The following is a 27,187-nucleotide window of genomic DNA, read 5'->3' on the forward strand; positions in this document are numbered from 1 at the left end:
CCCCATCACTCTCCTTCTTGATCAAATAGCCCTTGATGCCTTCAGTGTGACTCTACAATATGTATATAAATAAACATTCTTGAATCATTCTTGTGTCTTGTCTTGCTTCTCAACAACTTTTAAAATATTGGCAGTAATTTAGTGACTCCATACGCTGATTCCAACTTTAACTTACCTGATAATGAGCTAATTCACCTTAAGGAAGTGAATCAATATACTGTATAATTCAAGAGACATTTCAAGACTTTTAAGGTTCTTCATTTTTTACAATTGTTTTAACATTGATATACATCAATTTTACAAAATTGATATTTCATTTATATTTTGTGTAAATTCATGTTTAAATTTAAAATTGTGACTCAAAGCACACTTAGTAATTTAACTCTGCTGCATTTTGAAGCTTACATTTAAAAACATGCTACTGAGATTAATATATTGATGCTATATACAAAGTAACGTGACTGCAAACGTGACTGCAGTTTCAGGAACGCAGTTTACAACAGGATACTAGAACTGCGTTCCTGAAACTGCAGCCATCGCTATATTGGCCAGTACGGTAGGTGGCGCTGTCAGGAAAAACTAGGGTCCTAGAACTGCGGCCCAGATCTGCGGTCCTGAATCTGCAGCCTCCGGTTGTGCAGGAACATACTATTGGAGACATCTAGTATAGATCATAGACTGTAAAAAAAAATGTCTCTTAAAAGTAAGGTGTTTAATCATTTACATGTCTAACCCAGATATCCTCTGCTGCTATTCATAATGTAACGTTAGCTTTTTTCTAGAATGCACAAGCGAATCGCTTTGACTGTTGTTAGCTGCTAATATAGTAATGGCCTTGAACAGTAACAGTTATGTGTGGCCCTACTGGTATGCGCTGAAAAAAAAAACGATCTACCCGAGTTAAGACGTGATCAAAGAGTATTTGACTATTGTGTGTATTGTTGTTCAAGCTGATATTTATTATGTATTTGTATGTAAAAATATATTGCTTTTATTTACTTATTTCAGAAACCATGAATGATAAAAAAAAAAAGCTACCACTACCAGCATTTATTTCTCTTATGTATTTGCGTTCAAACATGGTCGTAAAATCAGCAGACCAGACCAGACCACACCATCCTTAGGTTGGTTGAAATCAACTTCAGCAGTGCTGTAATGAGTGAGATGAGGTAGGCAGGAAGAGACCGATGGCTAAGAGCTAGTTTAAAAAGGTGGAGTGTATCATTTTGTTGGGAAATTGCATGTGAATTGTGTGTCCCTGATGGAACGTCTACATTTATGCAATTCTCCCATCACACTTCAGATGTGCTACAGCCCTGCTGCCATGACAACAGCATTTATCATGACATCACCTCCCTAGGGTGACTCATACTGCACAGGTCTGCATATGAAATATTTGTGTGCATTACAATGAGAGAGAGAGAGAGAGAGAGAGAAGTGATAAGTTTTGCATTTACCTAATAAGCACGAGAAACAAAACACAGCCGGAGATGATTCAGTAGACATCCACATATTTAATTCTCTATGTAACAAAAATAATTACACATCTTTGTTCCAGGAGCTTTACGATATTGAAAAAGTGAACAGAAACGAGACATTTACAAATGCACAGCACACATACAGTACAGAAAGCATTGTATTGCACAATTGGACACAATTACTCCCTTTTCAATGTTATCATTTTTGGACAATATCAGAATTTGCAGTGGAAGGTTACACACATTTTTAAGCTGTAATATAAATGTTAATGCAATCATAATACATTTTCAACAATTGGGTGCAAGTTCAGAACATCAATGTGTATACACGTCTTATTTCTTAATGAATTGTATGTTTTATTGAGTCTTTGGCACAGAAATTAACTTATTGGACTTCAGCTCACTGGCAGATCAGGACAATGCACAAAATCCATAAGACCCATTTTGCACTTCCCAAAATCATTACCCATGACCATTACTGCGTTTATGTAATCTAATCACAGTAATCATTAGATAGTCAGATGGTCAGTCTGAAAGATTGCAGACCATATATTGAGTAACGCTGGTACAGCTCTGAATTGCAGTCTAAGATAAAATTCAGTAAAAGTGGCCAATAAAATTAAATTTTCCCTTGTGAAAAAGAAGTACACATTAGCATACTTTAAAAAAAGAGTACTTAATATACTTAAGTGTGAACTGAATGTAATGTTTTCAGACACTTAACTGCATGTTATTTGCAATTAAATGAAACATTACGGTTTAAATTAACATTAAATGTAATTAGCTGAATTTTAGAGTTATTTATCTGACCCACTTAAGTAGAACTTAAGTACATTATTGTAATACATGGATTTATATTAATTATTTAAAATAAAAATAATTTCTAATCAAAATTTTATGTCACATATTTAAATAAATAATTTTGTAATTATACATTTGTAATGATGAAGTTGCAGTTAAGGGCTTTTAAAATATATTAACCAAGTACTTTACATGCACTTTAGTATGTTCATAAACACATCAAAGTAAGAGTGTCTTCAAAAACATGACAAAAGATTATTAACATAATGATTTAAAATGTAGTTTTAATTGGAAAGTGCTACAAAGTGTACTTAAGTGTATTAGGTTAATTGGCCTTTTAATTTATTACTATTATATTATCTGCAAGTACAGTTTTTTTTTTTAATATACCCAAAAGATCTGAAGTACACTACAAGTGCATATTTTCACAAGGGTTAGCACAGCTTAGTATAAAGAACGCTATTATGTGACATAATAAGAAAGCGATTACACTTGCCGCTCATGAGCAGAGGTGTAAAACAGCAGCAGAGGTGTGTGAATGTGACAGGAAACACATCCCACAAGGATTTCACAAGATTATGAGTAGTGTAAAAGCAGTTGTGACAAAATGTGCTCATAGGCGAGTAAAGAAATTGCTTAAACTGCTGTTATTGAAGATGTAACATCACAGGATATGCTGCAAAATGAATCGCAGGATTAATCTTTGAGTATTGCTACAGCCTTTCACTAATGAAAAATAAGTCACTTGGGTAAAGCTAAAAAGATGTCTAAATTCAAATAATCGTTGGTTTTTTGTAGCACAATGTTCCAGTAAGATCCTCCTCATTGTGATCTAGAAGTATATTATAGGGTTTAAAAGAGAAATCTGGAGAAATTACATCACTTGCTCACCACTGGATCCTATGCAGTGAACTGGATTATTATGGATGTATTTTGGCAAAAAGCAACAGTTTAAAGTTAAAATGCCTTAAAATTTATTTGTTTATTACAAACACTCATCTTTTTGCTTTATAAGATGTTACTTTACAAGATGGATTATTGACTGGAGTCATGTGGCTTACTTATGGGTTATCTTGATGTTTTTATCAGCTGTTAAGACTCTCATTATGACAGCACCCATTCCCTGCAGAATATCCTTTGGTGAGCAAGTGATGTATTTCTCCAAATCTTTTCCAATAAGAAACCAAAGGGGGGGGGGGGGGGTCCTGCTAAAATTCACAGAGGCTATATCACATAAGGAGTTTAGTTGGACCCCTTCGACCCCCTGACAGCCCTGGTTCTGAGTGAAATCATAGTGTTTGAGTTAACTGGGCAAGTCACCACAGGGAGGCAGTCTTAAACTAAAGCTGTATTGTCTCTACTCACTACATAGTGCAACAGCAATCTCATGTTAATAAGTATTGCGGCATAGTAACATTGACAAGTACTACACATTCTGTATCTGGTTTACATTTGTGTCCACTTATATTACAAGAGTATACAATTAAAATCCCCTTGGGTGACACCTGCAAAGCTTATGAAATAAGAGATGAACTGCCAAAGACTGAACTACACTAAAGCTCTAATGACAAAAAAAAAAATACAAATAAATAAACTCACCAGCCACACCAGGTTACAACAAACACGATGACGTAATACTCCTAGCACTGGCATGAGGATAATAAGAAAGAATTAATACAAAGGTTGAGGCATTTGTGTTCCCTTACGTGAACCCACACAGTCACACTGCAGCTTTCACACCAGATTATAGTGAAGAAAATGCACACATTAATGTCCCTGTTTCACAGACAGACAGTAAGGTTTTTTTGTGTTACCACACAAATCATTGCAGCTGTGTCAGATTATGAAAGCAGTTCTAAGGTAGAGAAACATTTACATGTACATATTAAGCATGTGTATAGGCATTATGTACAAAATGTCATCATGTACATATATTGTCAGAACTCTAGCTAACGCTACTCCTCGTTTTCTGGCATGAGCCGTTACGATATCACCCTTTTACTCAACCATGGCTTATCAGTTTTATCTCGGCCAATAACGCAATTAGAAGGCTATGCTTCTTGATGGTATCGTCAGATTATGGCAATGCGTTTAAACTCCACAGATGTATCAGTATAAGTTGCTGGAGTGTTATCTAATGGGGTAAAGCACTGTATATGAAGGCACCCACAAATATCAAAAGGATTCAGTCCTGCCCTGAACTCTCTGTAGTTCTGTAATGCTCTTGTTCTGACATTTTCAATCCGGGCAAAAAAATACAAATAAAAATAAATAAAAAAGATGCATGGTATAAATATTTGGCCGATACCGATAAGCAGATAATTGTTGTTATGCGCAATAACCGATAAATTCCGGAAGCCATCTTTCTTGTGTTCTTGTAATCTTGACACTGCTTCTGTAGATAAATGAATAATAGATAAATTCTATTCTCTCTATTGATTCTATTTTTTCTAAATAAATTATATAAAAATGTACAGTATGAAAAGTGGAAATTCATTTGCTAAAGATCATATTTAAGTGAGTGTTAATGACAGCAAAGATAATCGGGGAAAGGACCATGAACTATTAAGTATCTCGAATACCAGGTAATTTCTAGGGAGCCCCGCACATGCACGTGTGAATGATTTACTATTTCGTTACCTCGATTTGCTAAATTGTTCCCTAAATTTGATAAATCGTGCACACAATTTACAAAACCGTTCTCTTGATTTATAAATCATGTGCACGATTTAGCAAATCGAGGAAACTAATTAGTAAATCTTGTGCACTATTTATAAATCGAAGGAATGAATTAGTAAATCGAAGGAACAAAATAGTAATCGTCTGCACGTTTTAGTACAATGAGGGAACAAATTACAAAATCGTGCACACAATTAATAAATCGAGGGAACGGAATAGTAAATTGTGCACACTATTTACCCTACAAATTTTTTTCTTGCATGTTCTTGCATGGAATTTTAATATCCACCAATACATAAAAAAATAAGTAACACTAAATAATATGATTTTTCATAGCAAAACAAATAAAACAAATATTTTAATATTTTAGAATGTTTTACGTTAATACTATTTCAGTCTTTCTTTTTTCTAAATTTTACATTTAATTTATGTCTTATTTGCCATTTATTTGTCATTATTTGTGAAATGTACTGGCAATTTCTGAGTGAATTTTTTTTCTACACCATATTAATGATATATTGATCATCAATCTGATATATCGTGTCTCCCTAATACAGTTTCAGGCCTAAAAATGCTAAATTTCTTTGCTTTTTGTAATTATTACATTAAATTGTTCAAATATGCTGAGAGTTAGTTGGCTTAGAGGTGACTTTTTTTTAGGAAAGAAATGTCTTATATTAAGGATTCAATCTTTTGAACTTCTGACTCTGTCTAGAGGCTGGAAAGCAGACAGAATGTGTGATACAGGGTGGAAAAGACTCTCTCTTGCATTACTTTGACTAATCATTCCAAATGGCCATAATCATTCCCTTAACATTCCCAAGATTATCATGCAGTCTAACTTATGTTCAACTGTATGTACATTTTCTCTCATTATCTATCACCTACATCTCTCTAGAAGTCTGTACATGGTTCTCCTCCCCTACACCCCCCAGCCCACTTCACTCATCTTCCTGCTCTCCTTCCTTACTTCTGCATGTCACACTGCAGTAAAAGAACAATGGAGGGGTCGCTCTTGGCCGCCTCTTTGAACTCCTCCAGTGTGATCTCGTCGTTGTGGTCCTTGTCCATCTTGCTGAAGATTTTGTCCACACGCTGCTGTGGGGTCAGCCCGTCCTCGTTCATACGCATCATGATCACCGTCCCAACCATCTTGTAGATTGCCTGCACATCAGAGACATCCCAAAAAATGGGATGAACACACATCTAAAGAAAAGATGTTTTATTATGTGATGCAATGCCTTCTCTGAATCCCTCACCTCAATGATCTCCAGCATTTCCATGCGTGTGATCTTGCCATCTCCGTCCAGGTCGTACATGTTGAAGGCCCAGTTGAGTTTCTGCTCAAAACTTCCCCTGGAAGTGATGGACAGCGCGCAGATGAACTCCCTGAAGTCAATGGTACCATCACCGTTTTTGTCAAATGTACGAAAGGCATGCTGGGCGAATTTCGAAGCATCGCCATAAGGAAAGAACTGAAAGACACAAAACAGTATCTGGCTTTTAGTACACTTTTTAGCAGACATGGGGACTTGTGACTTGGTGACTTGGACTCGAGTCGACTCGAGTCGCTATTTTTAGGACTTGAGACTTGACTCGGACTTGGAAGATAAAGACTCGGGACTTGACTTGACTTGAGACACGATGACTTGAATGACTTGAGTGTTAATCACATCATGTTTTCATTTTGAATATAAAATATATAAATTATTTTTTAAAATAAAGTTGATTACTCAGCTGGAGCGCAGGCTGAGAATAGCGTCGTGACTGGATCAGGACACTATCATCAGTCATATGCCCTCTCTACCTTACACACACCACGCCCACTTAAATCAGATATCACATCAACATGTCAGCCTGAGAGGTACCGAGGGTCATCGCTTTTGTCTTCAATAGTTCGCGCCTAAAAACGCGTGGAAAACGCTAGTCGCGCCGCTTTCTCCTTCTTTCCAAAGCGCTCGGGCAGAAGTGCTCCTGGGGCGTCTGTCGTTGCTAAGCATCCATGACACGCTCTCTCTCAATGAAGATGCGGAAATTTCAGCAAAGTATAAATGTATTTGCAGCACTAAAAATCGCTCGCAGTAGCTCTGCTACTAAATTCATTTCAAAATGGCAATCCATATACAGCCATGAACAGCTGTTCCTTCATCTTAGCTGAGCTTTCAACGTTGATACGGGAAAGGATGAAGCTGATTGGTTGGTTATTGTCACATGACCTGCGGTGCGCTTGCGGCATTCTGAAAAGTTTAGATGTTGAGCGCGTTGCTTCCATTATGAGCGCGCATACCGCGCGCCTACATTGGAAATAACGAACTTGCGCGCACAAAAGACGTGATGTGAACGGCCCCTAATGATCCGCTAGCAGGCCGTCAAAAAAATGCATTCCAGGGGCGGCGCTAGGGTTGGGCTAAGGGGGCATAAGCCCTGAATATTTTGTTACCTTGTCTTTCTCATAGAGCAAAACAGTTAATCAGAAAAACAAATGTAGCTGCCGCGATTACCCAATCATGACAAGTGCATATTATATATATATATATATATATATATATATATATATATATATATATATATATATATATACAGTACAGAATATAAATATGACGTATTTTCAGTTGTTTCATACTTTTTTGTTATGTACAGTACAGACCAAAAGTTTGGACACACCTTCTCATTCAAAGAGTTTTCTTTATTTTCATGACTATGGAAATTGTAGAGTCACACTGAAGGCATCGAGGGCTATTTGACCAAGAAGGAGAGTGATGGGGTGCTGCGCCAGATGACCTGGCCTCCACAGTCACCAGACCTGAACCCAATCCAGATGGTTTAGGGGTGAGCTGGACCGCAGACAGAAGGCAAAAGGGCCAACAAGTGCTAAGCATCTCTCGGGGAACTCCTTCAAGACTGTTGGAAGAGCATTTCAGGTGACTACCTCTTGAAGCTCATCAAGAGAAAGCCAAGCGTGTGCAAAGCAGTAATCAAAGCAAAAGGTGGCTACTTTGAAGAACCAAGAATATTACATATTTTCAGTTGTTTCACACTTTTTTGTTATGTATATAATTCCATATATAATTCCACATGTGTTAATTCATAGTTTTGATGCCTTCAGTGTGAATCTACAATTTTCATAGTCATGAAAATAAAGAAAACTCTTTGAATGAGAAGGTGTGTCCAAACTTTTGGTCTGTACTGTACATAACAAAAAAGTATGAAACAACTGAAAATACGTCATATTTATATTCTATACTCTGAGAGAGAGAGAGACAGTGTGTGTGTGTGTGTGTGTGTGAGAGAGAGAGAGAGAGAGAGAGAGAGAGGAGAAATGTAACAGTTTAATGTTGTATGTAAACTGTGTTTGAGAGAGAGAGAGAGGTGTTCAGAGAGGAGTCTGTTGGATGTTTAGTTTTATGGACTCAATGTTGAAAATGTAAAACATTTCAAACACTGTTGGCAGAAGTGAAAAATAAATAATTTTAGGAAGTTACAATTTTGTTTGATTCCATGATGTATTTTACTGAACATGAGTATTTACAATGCAAATCCAAATTATTTTAATTTACTGACAGTTACTTATATCTTGTCTTTTAACTTTATTAAGATCAGATTCTGCAGGTAAAATAACAATATTAAGGTGACTTGACTTGGACTTGACTTGACATAGCTTGTGACTTGACTTGACTTGACTTGCCCAAGAAAAAAATACTTGGGACTTACTTGAGACTTGAAGGTTAAGACTTGAGACTTACTTGAGACTTGCACATGTGTGACTTGGTCCCATCTCTGCTTTTTAGTAATTTAATTACATAGCCCTACTTAAGGGAATACTTCACCCCAAAATGATAATCACTATTTTTATTATATTTTTATAGTGACTTTTCATCATTTTTGTAGTTTTACAGTCTCTAGTCTTAATATGATCTAATTTTATGGAAAATATGAAGGTCAAATTTCTGCTTAACATCTTTTGTGATCCACATAAGGAGAAATAAAGTTATACTGGTTTGGAACAGCATGAGTGTAAGTAAATTATGATGACAGAATTTTCCTATTTGGGTGAACTAACCCTAATATGCTGGTTATGTTTTAAAGCATGGCAGCTGGTTTGAGCTGGCTTAAGATGGTCCTTGGTTGGTCATGAGCTGGTTTAAGCTGGTAATGACATATTCCTGAGCAGGAACTAGTTGCTTAGGACCATCTTTGGACCAGCACATGACCAGCTTTAACCAGATATGGACCAACCAGCTCAAACCAGCTGCCATGCTTCAAAACATACCTACTCAGCATATGCTGTTTTTTTTTTCCACAGGGAAAGCCTTGACCATATCTTTCATTATGTTTTTTTTAATTTCCTTAATGTATCTGAGGGTCACACTGAGAGTAGGAATATCTAATGTGTAAAGCATCCCTTTGACTTCCCTCACCTTGACATAGAGTTGCTGGAACTCCTCCAGATTGAGGATGCCAGATGGACAGTCCTTCAGGAACCCCTTATACCACTGCTTCAGCTCAGCTTCGTTGAACTCTGTACTCTTGGACAAGTCGTCAAGCACCTCAGGAGCAAGCTTGCTGTTGTGTTTCCCCATCTTTCTACACCTCTCTGTGAACAAGGTGGGAAAAGAGCAATTAAAATACATTCATGCTTTATAGTTGTGGTTCTCAACCCGCGGTTCTCAGTGAGGAAAATACCCGCGAATGAACACGTACATACAAGAAAAGTCACAGTATCAGCAGTGAAAGTAGGAGAGTACTGGACTTTCGGTTTGCACCACCACTAACTTGATGTTCAGGCAAAAGGAAATGCCCATACTACGCAGCAATTATCCTTAATTGCAGAAATGTGGCAAAAAAATCTATGGAGAGAACCTCAGATTACTACATTTGAAAGTTCTTTCCATATTTTGATCAACATTGGCTACATTTGTGAATGCACAATGTCATGCAAATTTTCTGCAATGTCACACAGACTGCAACTTATAATCGCAACGTCATTGTGCTGTTACTCCTTTCGAGCCGAATTTCACAAAATTGGTTATCAGATGTTTTATTAATGGTAAGTAGAATTATTTATTTATTTATTTCAGTGAATGTAATCGATTAGATATCATAATATTTAGGCTATGATATTATAAATCTGGTTGGTTTATATTGGTGAAGTAAGACTTGCACTTGGACCATAGTGCTGCTGCACAGTGGAAAAAAAGTTGAGAACCACTGCTTTATAGACTGACAACAGCAGTCAAAAACAGAAATGTATTTTGGACAGTATGTCTTTTGAAAAGCTTAACGTGAAGGAGAATTGCACAATTTCACACCTCTGTCATTACTTCTCCCTCAAGTATTGGAAAAATCAAGAGTATAGAGCAAGACTGTATCATTACCAAATACGTTTATCATTAACAAAGACTTTTGTAATAAAATGGTATTGCATGTTCTCTCAAGTCGAGTTCCCATTCATTTTCTCTATAGAGAAAGAGATAAATCATTCGAGGCACACTTGAACATTGAGTTCTGAGGTTAATAATCAATGGTATATGTTTCTGTTGAAGCCATCAGTCAGTGCTATTGCACCATATTTGTTAAAATGTAAATATATTCAGGTGAAGAACTACATGACCATTTTTTTCTTTAATGTTTTAGTTCACTTTTGTGAAAAAAAAATTTCAAAATATAGGTGAAATAATGTTCCATTGTCGTTTAGTGTAACAAATGAGTTTATAAATATAAAATTGAAACAACATTAAAGATTTAAATGTTAAAAAAAATAAAACAAAAATAACAAAAATTTCAACACTATCCACTTCATTTTAAAGGGGTGGTCTTCTGTTAGAGTAGCAGCTGTTGCCTGCTATTCCTTTGGGTTTTACACTTTGCCATGGCATTATGGCTTATATCCAAGATATATTAAACCAAATACAAATGGCCCTGGGCTTTGAAAATGGATATATTTGGGTGCACAAATGACAAATGAGGCACTGCATTAATGAGTCAGTATCTCCGCTCTCGGATTATTAAAGTTCATTAAATATTGAACAGGTCTAAATAGTTGACGAGGGGCACATGACGAAAGAATACAGCAGCAGCAGCTTTGCAGAGGAACTCATCTGAGACGTTCAGAGACCCGGTCGCCCACGGTGCTATTTTCTCCCCTGATAGAAGGTCGTTTTAGTGGGATCACGATGACTAATCAGAGGTGAGCATTCATCTCCTCTCGTTTTCTCTCGCTCCCTCTCTGTCGCTGACCTTTTTTGGAATTCTGTGGTCTGGCAGCTTTGCTAATTTTGGCATCTTTCTGATTAGTTAACTTTAGACGGGGTTTAATTAAAGATTTAAGTGGTTAATGAACTGTATGGCTAACAACATTCGCCTCAAGGCTCTGGAAAGCTGATTCTTTGGGCATGGTGAGACAATCCACTATTGTTTTCAAACAGAAAGGCTTCTGCAAGCACTCATGCCCACAGGCCGACCTTTGTTAACTCGTTTGTAATGAGTGACTGCTCAAAGAGCCGGCGTGCTTTGAAAAAGAATCAAAATCCGTCAATCATTACTTCAGAGGCCTCCATGAAACCGCAAATGAAATAAAGAATGGCTCAAATTGGAAAGCAATGTTGGTGGAGGGGCTTATGAAAGTTAATCTACACCCATATTGCTTTGGAACCTGTGAGCGAGTTGTGTGGTTACCTGGGAGTTGTGACATCAAGTTGAACACATTTTAACTATCCCAATATTGATTCTTGAAACCATTGGATCGATCTTTACTCTATTTTCAGTGGCTGTGTGAAAATGTATTTGCTGCTCTTATTGTTCTGAAGCTGTATGTGTTCAACTGTACTCTCTCAAATGTGTTGCCTGGACCCTGTTGTTGATTCTTAAAATGAATAATTGTATAATGTATAGTAGTTTCCCTGTAACCATGGTTCCTGTAACACTTTTCAGCAGAACAAATTTTAATAGATGGATTTTGACCTCTTTTGAGGTGGTTCATTTAATGAATAGTTGATCCCACTTTATATTAAGTGGCCTTAACTACTATGTACTAACACTTAAATTAAGAATTTGATACAATGCACTTATTGTGTACATACATATTGGCAAAAAACAAATCTTTCATCACTAAGTGTGCAAGTTTGTGTTGCGGTTCATAATGGGATCGTATTTAGAGTCAGGTAAGGAGGGAAATTAACTTGTAAAGCACTTATGACCAACATGACAGAAACAAAGAAACTGTCAGTCTTAAAATGTGTGCAGGGTGACACCCTGTAGTTTCATAGCATGCCCTTGACCTGTTCTTTTTACCCATTTCTACAATTAAATTCAGAACCACAGATCAAGTCTACCAGCATGTATCTCTTCATTACTCACAATGAGGACAACAAGGAACACATGGTGAGCTGGAGAGGAGGGGGGTAAGGAGCTGCGATCAAGGTGTCTAAATAGAAACATAAAGACCTTGTTTACACCTGCATTAAGATACACTTTCAGTCAGCCATTCACAAGTGGTCATCCAAGAGGCATTACTATTTACACCAGCTTTACCATATGTTTTAAATGCATCTCCTGTGTCCACCTGTATCTGGATTTCGTCTTGACCCAAGCCTCTTATTTTGTCACACTCTACATCACTTTCACGGGAGTCATATACAAAAACGATTGAATAAATTGTTGTTTAAAGAGCCAGTAAGATGCAAATTCTAAGCTTTCTATCACTGTTTATAAGTCCTGTACAATAGGTTTAAATCCATCCAAGGTTAAAAAACATTGTCATTTTGTCAAAATATCATTTTAAAATTACCTCAATTCTCAGAGATCCCCAAACGGTTCGCGCGAAGCTGTTCAAAAGATTCAGTTTCCTTAAACCCCACCTTTCGGTAGAATACTGTGTTCTGATTGGTCAACTGACATAGTTTGGATTGGTTGTTCCACACACACCTCCACGGTAAACAATGCGTTAACATCTGTTTGGGGTGAATTATGTCTTATTCCTCTCATTGCGAAGCAAACAGTAAAATAAAAAAACTTGAACAGTCTCGCTGCTTTTTCTTCTGTGTGGGCGTATTCAAGCTGCGCGCTTCAGTTTGAATCTGAATAGCCGTTCAACGCGGGGGTGTGGTCACATTAGATATAATGAAGGGAGACATGAAAAACAGACATCGCGTTGTTTTCATATGGATTACTTTATCACAGAATATCTGTTTTCGGCAGCACTTGTTTAGTTTTAAACTAGACATGTCAAGCTTTCTATAGATCTTTCTCTCATGTCTCTTCGTTGAGTATTCACGGAGTTACACTTCATTTTAATGACGTGTTTGTACATGACGGTCAGCGCAGAGAAAGGCTGCAGACAGCACACATACTGATAAGACGCTCGGGAGAAAACAGACACATAACTTCATAATCATACTTCGCGTTGTGATTCGGAGATGCTCGTTGGTCTAAATAAAGTTGGTAATGAACCATCTTTTATGGCCAAACGCTTTGAAAATCCCGCTGTATTCACCGGGATTAGAAAAGCAGTCATCAGTGAAATTGAAAAGGGATTTGTTGTACTGCTCTGGTATTGTGGTAAAAATTAATTTTAGCCATTGGTTCTTCTGATCTTCATTCTTTGGCAGTGAAAATAAAACAAATAAAACAACTTGCCTTTACAATTAAAAACACACTCTCTCCTCGACATGATGCTCTCACACCAACCAGAGCGTCTGTGTGAGGGGGTGGGGCAGGTCAGAGTTCCGTTTCTCCCAACACGGTAGGCGGAGATTATTATGCAAAGTGTTCTAGTGACGTACATAGAGATGGGCAAAAGATTTGAAACCTATAACGACTCGTTTCAGCGATTCAGAGTCGACTCCTTACTTTATAAAGCCAATAACTTTATAAATCGTGTACTTTTTGGTTTAATTACTTTGCATATTGTTTACACTGATGGACAGCTACATCATACACTGTGATACAGGTAATTTTGGATTTCCCATCTGTGTGGCTCTTTAAGGTCTGGAAGATGAGGGAAGTGTTAAAGGGTTAGTTCACCAGCGAATGGAAATTTGTCCATCTTCTACTCACCCTCGAATCATCCTAGGTATATGTGACTTTCCTTTTTCAGAATTATCCAATCAGAGTTTTGCAAAAAATTTTCCTTGCTATTCCAAGGCTTTCAATGTGGTAAGCGGTGTTTGTTGTCAACAATTCAGCTAAACAGTTTTGGTCAGCTGTGGCCTAATGGTTAGAGAGTTGGACCTGTAACCCGAAGGTTGCAGGTTCGAGTCTCAGTGCCGACAAGAGTTGTAGATGGGGGGAGTGAATGAACAGTGTTCTCTTTCACCCTCAAAACCAATGGCTGAAGTGCCCTTGAGCAAGGCACTGAACCCCCAATTACTCCCGGGTGCTGGAAAAATAGCAGATAACTGCTCCGGGTGTGTGTGTGTGTTCCCTACTTACTGCTGTGTGTGTGCACTTGGATGGGTTTAATGTAGAAAACCAATTCCGAGTATGGGTTACCATACTTGGCAAATTTCACGACTTAAGAAACGTACTTAGGAAGACGTGAATTAAAGTGCGTGCATCTGTAATAAAACGTCCCTCACATGGCTCTGGGAGGTGAATAAAGCCCCCCTGAAGCGAATCCATACGTTTCTGTAAGATAAATATCCAGATTTCAAATGTAAAAACACTTTTTTACTAACATCTGCTGACTGTGGGATGTGGAAGAATTGCAGGCGGAAGATGGCAGACATATGCGTCCGTGTGCATGCCGTTGGGAAATGTAGGAGAAAACTTTGTTTTCTTACCAGTCTCCTCTTGGCTTATTTTGAAATCCTCCAACATTTTACTTTATAAATTCTCATTTTGTGCTTCTAATTCGTGACCAGCATTTTGTTTTATTCTCTCTCCGTGCTTGTCATTAACCACACAGCACTGACAAACTATAACATCCACCTGCACGTCTTCCGGTTCCCAACAGTCAGCAGAAATGCGAAAAAAAGGGTTTATTATGTTTGAAATCTGGATATTTATCTTACAAACACGCATGGATTCACTACAGGGGGATTTTTGTCACCCCCCCCAGAGCCATGTGAGGGATGTTTTATAACAGATGCGCGCACTTTATTTCACGTCTTCTATACTGTTGACAACAAACACCCACTTACCCCCACTGAAAGGCTTGGAAGAGCAAGGACAATATTTAATATAACTCCTATTGGATTAAGTCACATACACCTTGGATGCTTCGAGGGTGAGTTGAAGAATTTTCATTCTCGGGTGAACTAACCCTTTTAAGAAGGAGAACAGGAGTGGAGGGTTTTTTTTTTGATAGAGAGCCAGAAGCCAGCTGTGTTTGATATCCAAGGTGAAGGTTGAACAAAGCAGCCCCATCCAGAGCCATGGACAAGGCCCAATTTAATGCCTGTCAGGAGAGCAAATGTTGCAGAAAACTGAGCTTCCAAAAGCACCTCAGCTGATAAGAAATATGGGCAGTCTAAAAATGAATGGAAAAATGACAAAATACACCAAAAACCTTTAATCTTCTGATTGGCTTGTGTTGATAAATAATGGTTTAATTTGGAAACTCAGTCTTCTTTTCCCAGTTGTTAGCTGTGGAATAAAATCTCTCCTGGGTTTCTGTCTGATGAGTCAGTTCCAGCTTCATTTGCCGCCTGAGAGGCCATTTCTGCTTATCAGTGAATGATTGCATTTTTGTGGCTCCTATTCGATTATGACAGCTGCTTGTGGATTAGTCTAGTGGTGCTGAGGGAAGAAATGTGCGAGACATTGTAAAGGTGCTGTCGTCACTATGCCGCTTCTCATTCTTTGAGCAAAAGTGATGCTTATCTGTGAAGCTTTTTGCAGATTAATGCTTCATGTTTTAAGTTGCTTGAACCACATGCCATTGCCCTAGAGGTTGTTGGCTAGTCAGTGAAAAATAAACTTCTGAAGGGCAACCAGAGAGGGCTACACGGTTAGCTTTATGCTTCCAAACAGGTAAATGATTGTTCTGATAGCTTTCTTACAACTGCTCTTTCAAAGCAAACATTAAACTCCTTTAAGGAAAGTCAAAACAGTTCATTGAAAGTAGAAGTCTTTGGAAGTACACTCAAAAATGTACTGTACATGCACATATAAGGGAAAGTGTCTGGTTTTACATGCTGTAATTGGTCACCTTTTCTTAGTTTTTTTTCTACATTTGATCTAATTGAAGTTGAATACTATCAGCACATTTAAATGAATCTGTGGTATGAAAAATAGATTTTTTAAAAACAAAAATATTAGTCTCAATAAAAATATGTCATTAAAGGGGGGGTGAAATGCTCGTTTTCACTCAATATCCTGTTAATCTTGAGTACCTATAGAGTAGTACTGCATCCTTCATAACTCCAAAAAGTCTTTAGTTTTATTATATTCATAAGAGAAAGATAGTCTGTACCGATTTTTCCCGGAAAAACACGACCGTCTGGAGGCGTGACCTGTGGGCGGAGCTAAAGAATCACGAGCGCCAGTAGGCTTTTGCGTTGAGAGCGTTTGGAAGCTGTGACATTATTACCGTGAGGAAAAAAACATCATCCAAAACAAACCATGACTAACAGTCAGATTCAGCCGTTTATTTATGATCCAGAATCAGATCCCCAGGGCTGAAACTGAACGAGAGCAGCAGCAGCAACGACTCGCTCCGAGCGGGGCTCGAACCCGGGTCTCTGGCATGGGAGGGGACGCACTAACAAGGAGGCAGAGATATTTTAAGCAGTTTTACTCACCACCTGCGGTTCCAACACACGATCGTGACCCTTTTTCGTTGGGACTGCATTATCCTTAAGAAATAAACGATACGCAAATCCGTCGTCAAACTGGGCCTTGTTTGTAAAACAAGCATTTTCGAAATGCAGGGAACAAACACAAACACTTGCACAACTCCGTTGATGCTCTGTAAAAATAAACTCCATCCACTGGTCCCTTAATGCTGTTTCTCTTTTGGTAATCTGTGCAGGGTTGTCTTGCCCTGGCAACCAAAAACACACGTCTTTTGTGACATTTCGCGACGCTCTCGCTCTGATCAGTGAAGTCTGTTGTGCTCTCAGTGCTGTGCTCTACGGGAGCGCGCGCTCTTCCGGCAGAACTGCCCTAGGACCCATATAAGGAAATTCCGCTCCATCTAACGTCACACAGAGCCATACTCGAAAAAAACTTTCCGAAACCTGTGACAAACCGGAAGGAGTATTTTTGGAACAGAAATACTCCTTCAAACGTACAACTTAATTTTTGAAACTTTGTCCATGTTTAGCATGGGAATCCAACTCTTTAACAGTGTAAAAAAACTCAGTATGCATGAAATAGCATTTCACCCCCCCTTTAAATGACGTACACTAATAATGTTTTTATATATATATATATATATATATATTGTATGAGATAAGGATGAGGAATGTCACACTGTATTTTAGATTTTCTTATACTTATATAACCTTAAAGTCAACATGAAATGGCATTTCCATATTTTATTCCAGTAATGTGATGCATTTAAAAGAAAAACATTATATCAAAAATAGGAATACGTTTTGTTGGGAACCAAGATGTGTCTGAGATGTTGAGCCAGAAAGGTCCTAAAGGTCTTTTTGTTTTTGTTTTTGGCTATTAGTAGTGGTATTAATAAAAGTAGTATTCGTATTTGTATTTGTACAAGTCTGCTTTAATTTGGCTATTTGACTACTGGTTATTCTTTCCCTTGTTACCTAGCTGACATCCGGTAAATATTCTTTTATCGCTGTTTTAGAATAACTTGCACAATTAACTTTAAGAAAGTAAATATAGTCTATTCTGACTTTATGTTGACTTTAAAGACCATAAAATCCCAAAAATGAATAGCTCTCACAAACTTCCTGTGACAAGGTCAAGAGGTCATGCACATTAATTCTGCTTCATGTTCTTTCAGTGAATTTGTTTTTACAGAGTCACGCATAGCTGTTACCTTCCCGTCAACAAGAAAAAGAAGCAAATGTCTTTTGTGGCCTTGTTTCATGGCCTCTCCTATCACTTTCTCTCTTTCATCAGTTCCTCATTGTCAGTCGGATTGATCGATGGACAGTGATTGGCTGTGTGGTCACTGCTGATGTCTTTGATATTCCAGCCACATCAGTCTGTGAGTGTTCCTTTTAAGAGCCACCAAATGAGATGAGAACCCTGGGAGCCGAGATGTGCTGGACACCGGGATATTGGCAGTGGATTAATTCCACCACAGCACACACACACAAATACACACATACAAAGACAAACAGGTCTGGCGCTTAAATGGATCCCAGGTGGGGAAAAAATGATTCTTTTTTTTCAGGGCTTGGACATTGTACTGGCAACTGTCAGAGATTGAACGAGAAAAGAAGAGATGATTCAATTTGATACTCTTACAGACTTTATTCACCTCAGTGACCCTCTGCAAACTCTTTCAAGATTGACACGCAGAAATGGTGGAAGAGTAGTTTCAAGATTTCTAGATTTAAACCCTGAGAAACACACAGAACCTGTCATATAACAATGGAGGTTATATGGAGGTCAGATAGTAGTTCACCAGTTTGGCAGCACTGGTTTACCTGCTAGACTAGCATTACCAAGACATTAGTATGGGAAATTGTAATTTGTCTTTTTTTAGCATTTGTAAAAATTAAAATTTGCTGAAAATTTCCTCACCGTCATGTGTATAGGAGTTGTTTCTTCATCAAAACATATTTGAAGTGACAAGACATTCAGCCAAGTATGGTGACCCATACTCAGAATTCTAACCCACTAACCCATCCAAAGTGCACACACACAGAGTAGTGAACACACACACACACTGTGAACACACACCCGGAGCAGTGGGCAGCCATTTATGCGTTGTAAAAAAAAAAAAAAAAAAAATTCAAATGAGTCAACTATCCTTCATATTGCTTTGTCCAGTAAAAAAACAAAAAAAAAAACAAGGTTGTGTCATCTGAATCAAGAGAGAAATATGCACAGATCAAGTGAAAACCAGTTTAAACAAATAACAAATATGTTGATTTTGATGTGAGAGGACGGCAGGGGTTGGATTTTTTTTTAATTTAAGGAAGCGTTATTATGGATTATGACATCCTATTTTGGCCAGAAGGAACAGTTTAACTTTTAAATGACATGATGGATTTAAACACGCAGCTTTTTGCTTCACCATATGTTAATTGATGGACTGGAGCCATGTTGATTACCTGTGGGTTAATGTGATGTTTTTATCAACTGTTTGGACTCTCCTTCTGACGGACAGCACCCATTCACATCAATGAGCAAGTGAGTAAAGCTACACTTCTCCAAATCTGTTCTGATGAAGAAACAAACTCATCTACATCTTAGATGGCCTGAGAGTGAGTACATTTCCAGCATTTAAATTGTTGGTTTAACTATTGCTTCAAGACTGCTGACCTTTCATTCCAATAAAAAACTACTGTGGCGTCTCTTTGAGCTTCTTGTCTGAGCGCATGTGTCTCTGAGAGTTTCCACCAATCCCAGCCACCACTGTCTTCCGTCATTGCCTTTAACTCTCTCTCTCTTAACTCCCCGTGACAGCTCAATATAACAGGGGCCATGAACCTCACAGGGACAGCGAATGGGTTTTATCTGCATAGTCAGACATAATAGATCAAACGCAATGAAGTAGCTGTCATTTAAACAAATGGAGCTCCAAATGAAGGTTTGGGAGGAGCATGTTCATCTAATCCTGTCAATCACAACACATGGATAAATGGCTGCTTTCCTTGTTCCTGTAATAATTCTTGTGGCATCGTTCCATCATCATTGCCTTTTCTTTGCATCATTTCGATATAGTTGGATAACTGATTAAAAAATACATTTAGTGCTTTTGAGAATGCATCAGAAATCATAAAATTGATTTTGAAATATTGATGTATTTATAGATGTTATCAAAGACAGAAAACACGTTTTTACTAATGACTAAAATGTATTATTATTAACATATAAAGGTGAAACAGGACACACACACACACACACATCCAATTGAGCATCACTGACCTGAATAGAGAGGGTGCTTTAAGTACCCTGTAAGGATGCTTTATAGCCTTTTCACAATAATGTTCCGGCCCTTTAATGGTGGACAAAAGTGGCATGTTACAATTGTGCTTTATCAAAATCCTGGGATGATACCAATGGTGAATAATTGGTTGTCCTGGTAACAGACCAGGAAGCTTTAACAACCCTTGTGTCACAAAATTCAGCAAATAACAACTGGTTAGATGCCACGAATGGATGTTTGCTTTTCCTTTTCTGTCTCTTTCGTTTGCTATTTTCTATTCAGGGTTGGTTTGCAATTTAAAGGAGCCATGAACTGAGAAAGTTATCGACGAGGTCCCTCTATAATTATTTGTCTAATTCAAAAATTTTACTGTTTTCCATAGCTGATGTCTTTTTTTTTTCCAGCAAAGTAGTTAAAGGGTTAGTTCAGTCAAAAATGAAGATTAAGCCATAAATTACCCTCCAGTCATCCTATGGTGTACTGAATATGACTTTATTCTTTCAGACAAATTCAAGTGGGGTTATTTAAAAAATTGTTTGATGCAACTTAGCAGGTGTTGCACTCCATCGGTCCATAAGAAGTTTAATAAAAAGCTCATCCATTGAAAAAAGAGTGTCTCACACGGCTCCGGTTGGTGAACAGAGGCCTCTTATACCGAATCGATTAATTTTTGTAAGAAAAATCTCTATATTCAAAACGTAATAATCACGTTAATCTAGCTTGTGCTCACAGTTGTACAAGGAAGCAGCTACGGGAGCATGACGTATGAGGTCAGTGTTACACATGCAGCGGTGAGTCTAGTGAAAACAAACGTTTGTTAACAGGAGCAAAGGAAGCAACGTTTCCTTACTTTATCAAAGGAAAACCATTCTCCTCTTGGCTCATATCGAAATCCTCCGACAGTCTTCTTTACAAATCCTCGTTTTTTACCTCTAATTAGAGACCGTTGTTTTTGACAACATTGACCTCATATGTCATTCCCCTGGAACTGCTTAGTTTAAAAGGGACACAAACTACTATTCTGAAATCACATTTCCCCTCCCAAAAAAGGTAACTGTACAATATAAGTAATACATACAGGAAGTTTGAAAAATGCAAAATCATGATCAGAAATATTAGCCAATATTATGATCCTTCTCTCAATCTACAAAAGTTTTATGGATGTTTACGTCACTCCTGAAACTTTTTATGCCACCTTCTCATGACTGCAGTTCAATTACAGATGAGTCATAAAATTCTTCACTGACTCATGTGGCATAACAACCAATAGTGGGCATAAATAATGCAGCTATTGGAGACATGCACGCTAAAGGTCAGCCATGATTATCTGGAGTCAAAGGGGCACGTCCAAAACTGTCAGTCATCATCATCATCATCTGCCAAAGGAGCTTTTGTGAGCAAAAGAGCCAGCATAAAGGAGATTCTTCAATTATACATGAACAGATCAGTGTGGAAAATACAGTCCCTTTATTTTCCCCTGTATCTGTCAGTAACGACAAACCTGTAGCAGGACTATAGCAAAGCTGGGACGCTAAATGCAGGATTAACTTCTTAAAGCATCAAATGCCTAAACAGCAATAAAATAATGATTGTAGATGCATCTTCAAAATTCAGTGTCATTTATTTGAGCCTAATTTGGGTTTATTTTTATTTCTTTTACATCAAGTACTTTCAGGAGAAACATTTCAGACAAAGTTGATACTAAAATGCAACAGCTGCGAATCCCGTCTCCTGAGCTATGAAAGCACAACCCCTAAGCAATAAAAAATTGTCTTTGGGATAAACAGCTAGTCATGTTTACCGGCTCTAAGCTAGTCCCATAGCATCATGTTAAATTAGATCCTCTGGTGTTTCTATAGTGATGTTTCCCCGCTCCAGTGCTGAAGAAACATATTCTCCTCTCTCAAGAGAAGAGGGCAACCCAGTGAAGGTCACCGCACCTGCTCTCTACCTCTCAAAATATTGTAAGTACTAAGTACTGTCATTTGTATCTGCTAATGAAACACTGTTGCAGCTGATGGCTTGAAATACAAAGAAGCATAATGCAGTATTTTGAGGAACCTAAAAGCACTGTAGTTCCACAGAACACAATGAAACTCCCAAATGCTTCCTCAAAAAACAACTGTATTATGTTCTGAATTAAAGATAATTCTGTGCAAAGAGTAAAAAGGGGGTTAATAGTAATACCAATTACGGTAGTTATTGCTGAGGCACACAGGGTGAGTGATTTGAACCCCTATTACAAACACCAACGCATACCAAAATCTGAAACTTGTTGAGTAGAGGTTAAGTTATTTCTATATTTTCACCTGTCAAATGTTGTCAGATGGAAAGCCATAGATTTATATTAATATTCTGTCATTGTTTACTTGCCCTCAATCTGTCCTAAACCTGTATGAGTTTCTTTCTTCAGTTGAACACAAAAGAAGATATTTTGAAGAATGTTGGTTACCAAAAAGCTGACGGTAGCCGTGGACTTCCACAGAATTTTTCCATGCTATGGAAGCAATTGGCAATTACCAAATAAAAAATTTGGGGTGAACTATCTAAATTAATTTCCTTGTATAATTAAAAATTATACATAAGATGGTTGTCAGATGATAAACTAACCACCATCTAAACAACATTTTATAAAATGATTTCCATGCTTGTGGTTTTATAAAGTTTTTAATGGTACTTCCACTAGTACAAAACAGCAACATTGTAAACAGTTGATTTCAATAAGCTCATGCCATCCATCTCTGTTAAGCAGAACAAAATATTGTATCATTAAACGGCTGTTCCAGATGCTGCAATAATACAACTTGAGCAAAATCAGTAGTTAGTATTCAGAACGGCATGTCACACAGGTGCACAGTCTTTCTGGGTTCATTTTATTTTGCTGCATTTGATTTAAGTGGCTTGGCAGGCTGTATTTGAACTGTGCCCTCTCAGGGATGGTACTTGGGGGGGAATAAATAGGATTATGAAATGTGGTGACCAGTCTGAGCAGTGCAATGCTTCTGAAAAGAAGTGCACTAAATAAAATTAGTTGCATCAGATACAGTTCCAGTGAAAATAAAAACTGCAAATCAATCATAAACATCAAAAGTTTGGAATATCATCTCTCAGGAGGTGCAAATGTAACATATATGCTTAGTTTCTATTGTCAGTGCAATGTAAAATCAATTTGTTTTCAAATCAATAGGGTGGAAACTGACAAGCAGTCAGAAGCTAAAGGATGTGCTGCACATGCTATCTATAGACTGGAAGCACAGTGGGCGTCATTCTATGTCAACACAATGTTTGCCATGGAACAGTCAGTTTTGGTTTGATGGGTTTGGTTTCATGGTTTGAATTGCATATCCTGTCTTATCTATATGCTGTAACGTGTTGGGTAAGCACATTGAACAATTTGTTTCTAACACCCCGGGGCGTCCTCCGATAACTCCAGCTGCTAAATGTATCTGACAGCATCGCCCCGTTATGACACTGTACTTGCCTCTCATTCAAATTCAGAACAGGAAGCAGAGCAAAGAACAACAACAACAACAACGGCAGAAAAAAAAGATTAACAGAAAGAAAACAAGCTTTGTTTGACATGACGAACATGCACAATATTAACAGGATCCCATCGGAGAGGGGAACAAAATGCAACAGTCCTCGTTCATTCTTCCATGCAGGCATTCCTTTGTTTTTCCATATCGAGCCTCCCGGAGGCCATTAGATCGGTCCCGCCAAAAAGCTGACAACTGTGTGTGGCTTTCAGAGCGCAGCCATTTTAAAGCTGCCATCCATCTCCATGAAAACCAGAGCATGTGACGTGGGTAATCAGTCAGTCGGCCATGCGTGTGAGTGTAGCATGATACTGCCCACTGCTCTTGTTGGGGACAAAATCAAGGGGACGGCTAGATGTGTGTGTGCTAACCTTATGACCTGTCCACAGCCTTTTAGTTCCCCTAAAACATTTTTTTTTTATAATAATCAGTACGCTAAATTTCTAAGGTCTCTAAATTATTCACCTAATCAAAACTTGCTGAACACAATCTTGAATATATATTGATAGTTTATTCTTTTTAAGCAAGTCTGTTTTAGTGTAATTCTTGTGCCTTTTTCCTGTGAATGTTTAATTGAATTTTATAAGTAAAAGTTTTGGAACAGTCTTTTGTGTACATCTCTCATTCAAGATTGTATTGTATAATATATATTTGCTATCTTTCATGTTCAAATATGAGCTACATATTTTTCACTATCATAACTGTATGGACCATAAAAGCCCGATATGTAAAATATGGTTCTTAACAAAAAAACACATCCAACATTTTTTATAATATTCTTTATATTTGTCAATCATAAAAAAAAATGCTTTACAAATAATACGTCAGGCTTTACAGAGGTTTACAACAGGAAAAGGTTTCAGACATTTCAAACTAAGAACGGATTTTACAATCACCCTGCACTTCAGCAACTGAAGTGTGTCATGGTCAGATGAAGTAATGAGACCCTAGCTCTCCACTCTTCTCGCCAATGAAACCATCCCACATCTCTCTGCCCTCTGCCGTGTTTCATCTAAGCATTGCATACATAATCACGTCTGCATCCATTCATTATTTGAACTTAATGAGCAGTGGCCGTGAGACATACTGAGTTCATCGAAGCTTCATGGCCACTTGCAGGCCCATCCAAATGGCAGCATGGATGCAAACAGATGTGGTGCCAACACACCGATGCTCTCACAACTGGCTGCTGATCATTTTAGTGACAGGTGAGTGGTGAGCACTTTGTGATCAGTGAGCAGAGCACTCAAAGCGCAGTCAATTATTTATTAAAGTTTAGCGCTTATATGCAGATTGTTTGCAAATGTAAGAGCACACATTCACAAAGAAAGAAACAGAACAGTATTGGGATGTGTTTAAAAGTGTGTACGCTGTTTACAGCTTCTTTGATGCCTAATGCCAGAGGCCTTAAAATTATATTATGACTAAAAAGGCTAAATGAGCTTCTGATGCCCAAAACTGCTGCAGTGTCCTATAATGCCACAAAATGCTGCATGCATCCATGAAGCCCAAAAAATTTCCCTAAAGTGCACAAAACTGCTGCAACAGCCTTTAATGCCTAAACATTTCTGCATGCATCTTATGATGCCAAAAAAAAAAACGCTACATGCATCCATGATGCCCAAAAATTATCCCTACGAATAAGCCTAAAATATGCTGTATTCACCTAAAATGACCAAAAAATGCTTCAACTGCCTATGATACCTAAACAATTCTGCATGCATAATAAATGAATAAATAAATAAAGCATGAGCCTATGAAACCCAAAAATGCTGCATGAATCCATGATGCCCAAACATTATCCCTAAACTGTGAAATATGTCTCAAATATGCTGTGTGCACTTATGATGCCCATAGTAAGCTGCACAAGCAGTAATGCCAAAAATGCTGCTGAAAGAAAAAGGCTGCACACATATATGATGGCAAAAAATGCTACAAGCACATATGATGTCCAAAAGTGACGCACAAGTCCATGATTCCCAAAAATGCTCAATGCACTATGACGCATTCATGATGCCCAAATATGAGATATGAAATATTCATAAAATATAATGAGGGAACCTCTGATGCCCTAGAATCAACGCTAGAGCAACGAAATATGCCTAAAATATACTGTACACATATGATGCCCACAAAAAAATGCTGCCAAACAAAAACGTCCAAAATTGCTGTAGGTATGTTTCACAATCTGCTGCAAGCACCTATAATTGTCAAATAATTCTACACGAGTCCATGGTGCCCAAAATGCTATACATACCCAGAAATGCTGCAGTGCCCAATGATACCCAAAATAAGACAATTTTGATGGCCAAAGATGCTGCCTAGGAAGGATTTTGAGACACAGCCATGTTGTCCCACTCATACATGCGTGGGGCAGACACAACATTGACTCACATCCACGCATCCATGAACTTTTCTGGCACCGCGCTATTCATAAACAAACCTTAACGCCTCAAGCTTGTGTCAACAGCACAGGCTAATAAATGCAACAGACCAGTTCATCAGTAGGATATAAAACCACAGGCCAACTTAACACTCATTTGAATATAAAACCAAATGAAATGTTTTGTTCACGTTCCATTATTTTGTTTAATCTTACTTTAATAACATAAATACATATACGCTATAGCAATGCATGACTAAGATTAAACAACATAGCAGTGTGTTTTAAGTAAAAGTTGTAATGGCACATTATTGAAAAACATTTGTCCCTTTATAGCAAAGAAAAAAGTGAATGCAATAGTATTAATGTGTTTTAGTATATGTGGATCAATTTATCAAGTGTTACTAACCGAAATATAAAATCTGTATGTTGTATTCAGCGAAGCTTGAAGGAGCAATGTGCGCATTGTGAATTGACATGATGAAATGACAAGACAGGTAGATAACTACTTCAGTACAGATACAATATTACTCACCCAAATATCGTGAGAGAAGTATCCGGTCTTTTATTTATCGCTCAGGTGACTTGTACACTCGCTGTTGGAGGAGTAAACTGTTCTTCAACAGAGAAACGCCACCTATTTGTTTCTTCTCTGTGATGAGGAGGATGAATGGAGCGGTTTCGTTTCCCTTGCCAACACATTTGCATAAGGACCGCCTAATCCGTTCTGTGATTGGTCGATATCAGAGATTAGAGCGACTGTCAACAATTATTCGTTTTTAATTGGATGCTCTCAACTGTCAGTCAAAAAACAGCTCGTTGCCGCATACCTTACGAACTAGAGCTTGTTGCACCTTCCTGCGGGCATCACTGCGTACCAACAGACAACAGAGCAAATGTGCATGTTTATCTTCACTCGAACAGGTACTTTAATAATTTGCATTCCAGGTGAACACGTGGAAGAAATTTGAAATATCTATCTATCTATCTATCTATCTATCTATCTATCTATCTATCTATCTATCTATCTATCTATCTATCTATCTATCTATCTATCTATCTACATAAACATTTGATCAAGTTTGTGCTGGATATGAAATGGAGTCAGTTTTAGGCTACATCTGGAGAGTATTGTTACAATATTTTCTAAGTTGCTTGCTCATTCGCTTTGGTGCATTTCTCGAATCATCCCTAATATTTGCAAAGAGGTATATGCATTTCTCAAAACAATTCGTACAAGCAGCACCACATAATGGATTACATGCAAAAGCCTGTAACTTACTCAAATTCTTTAGTT

At 37.8% G+C, this 27,187-nt stretch overlaps 1 protein-coding gene across 1 annotated transcript; it reads right to left on the reverse strand.

Annotated features, from left to right (window-relative positions):
* Positions 1–1,494: 1,494 nt before the first annotated feature.
* Positions 1,495–26,548, reverse strand: LOC127979434 (visinin-like protein 1). Its single transcript, XM_052584895.1, has 4 exons — positions 26,426–26,548; positions 9,377–9,552; positions 6,218–6,433; positions 1,495–6,122 (listed from the first exon to the last, which is right to left on the reverse strand). Exons 2-4 carry the CDS (start codon positions 9,536–9,538, stop codon positions 5,925–5,927), a joined length of 576 nt encoding a protein of 191 aa, XP_052440855.1. The 5' UTR covers positions 9,539–9,552; positions 26,426–26,548; the 3' UTR covers positions 1,495–5,924.
* Between the last annotated feature and the right edge of the window lie 639 nt (positions 26,549–27,187).

The sequence above is a fragment of the Carassius gibelio genome, chromosome B19, assembly GCF_023724105.1.
Source record: "Carassius gibelio isolate Cgi1373 ecotype wild population from Czech Republic chromosome B19, carGib1.2-hapl.c, whole genome shotgun sequence".
Classification (NCBI taxonomy): domain Eukaryota; kingdom Metazoa; phylum Chordata; class Actinopteri; order Cypriniformes; family Cyprinidae; genus Carassius; species Carassius gibelio.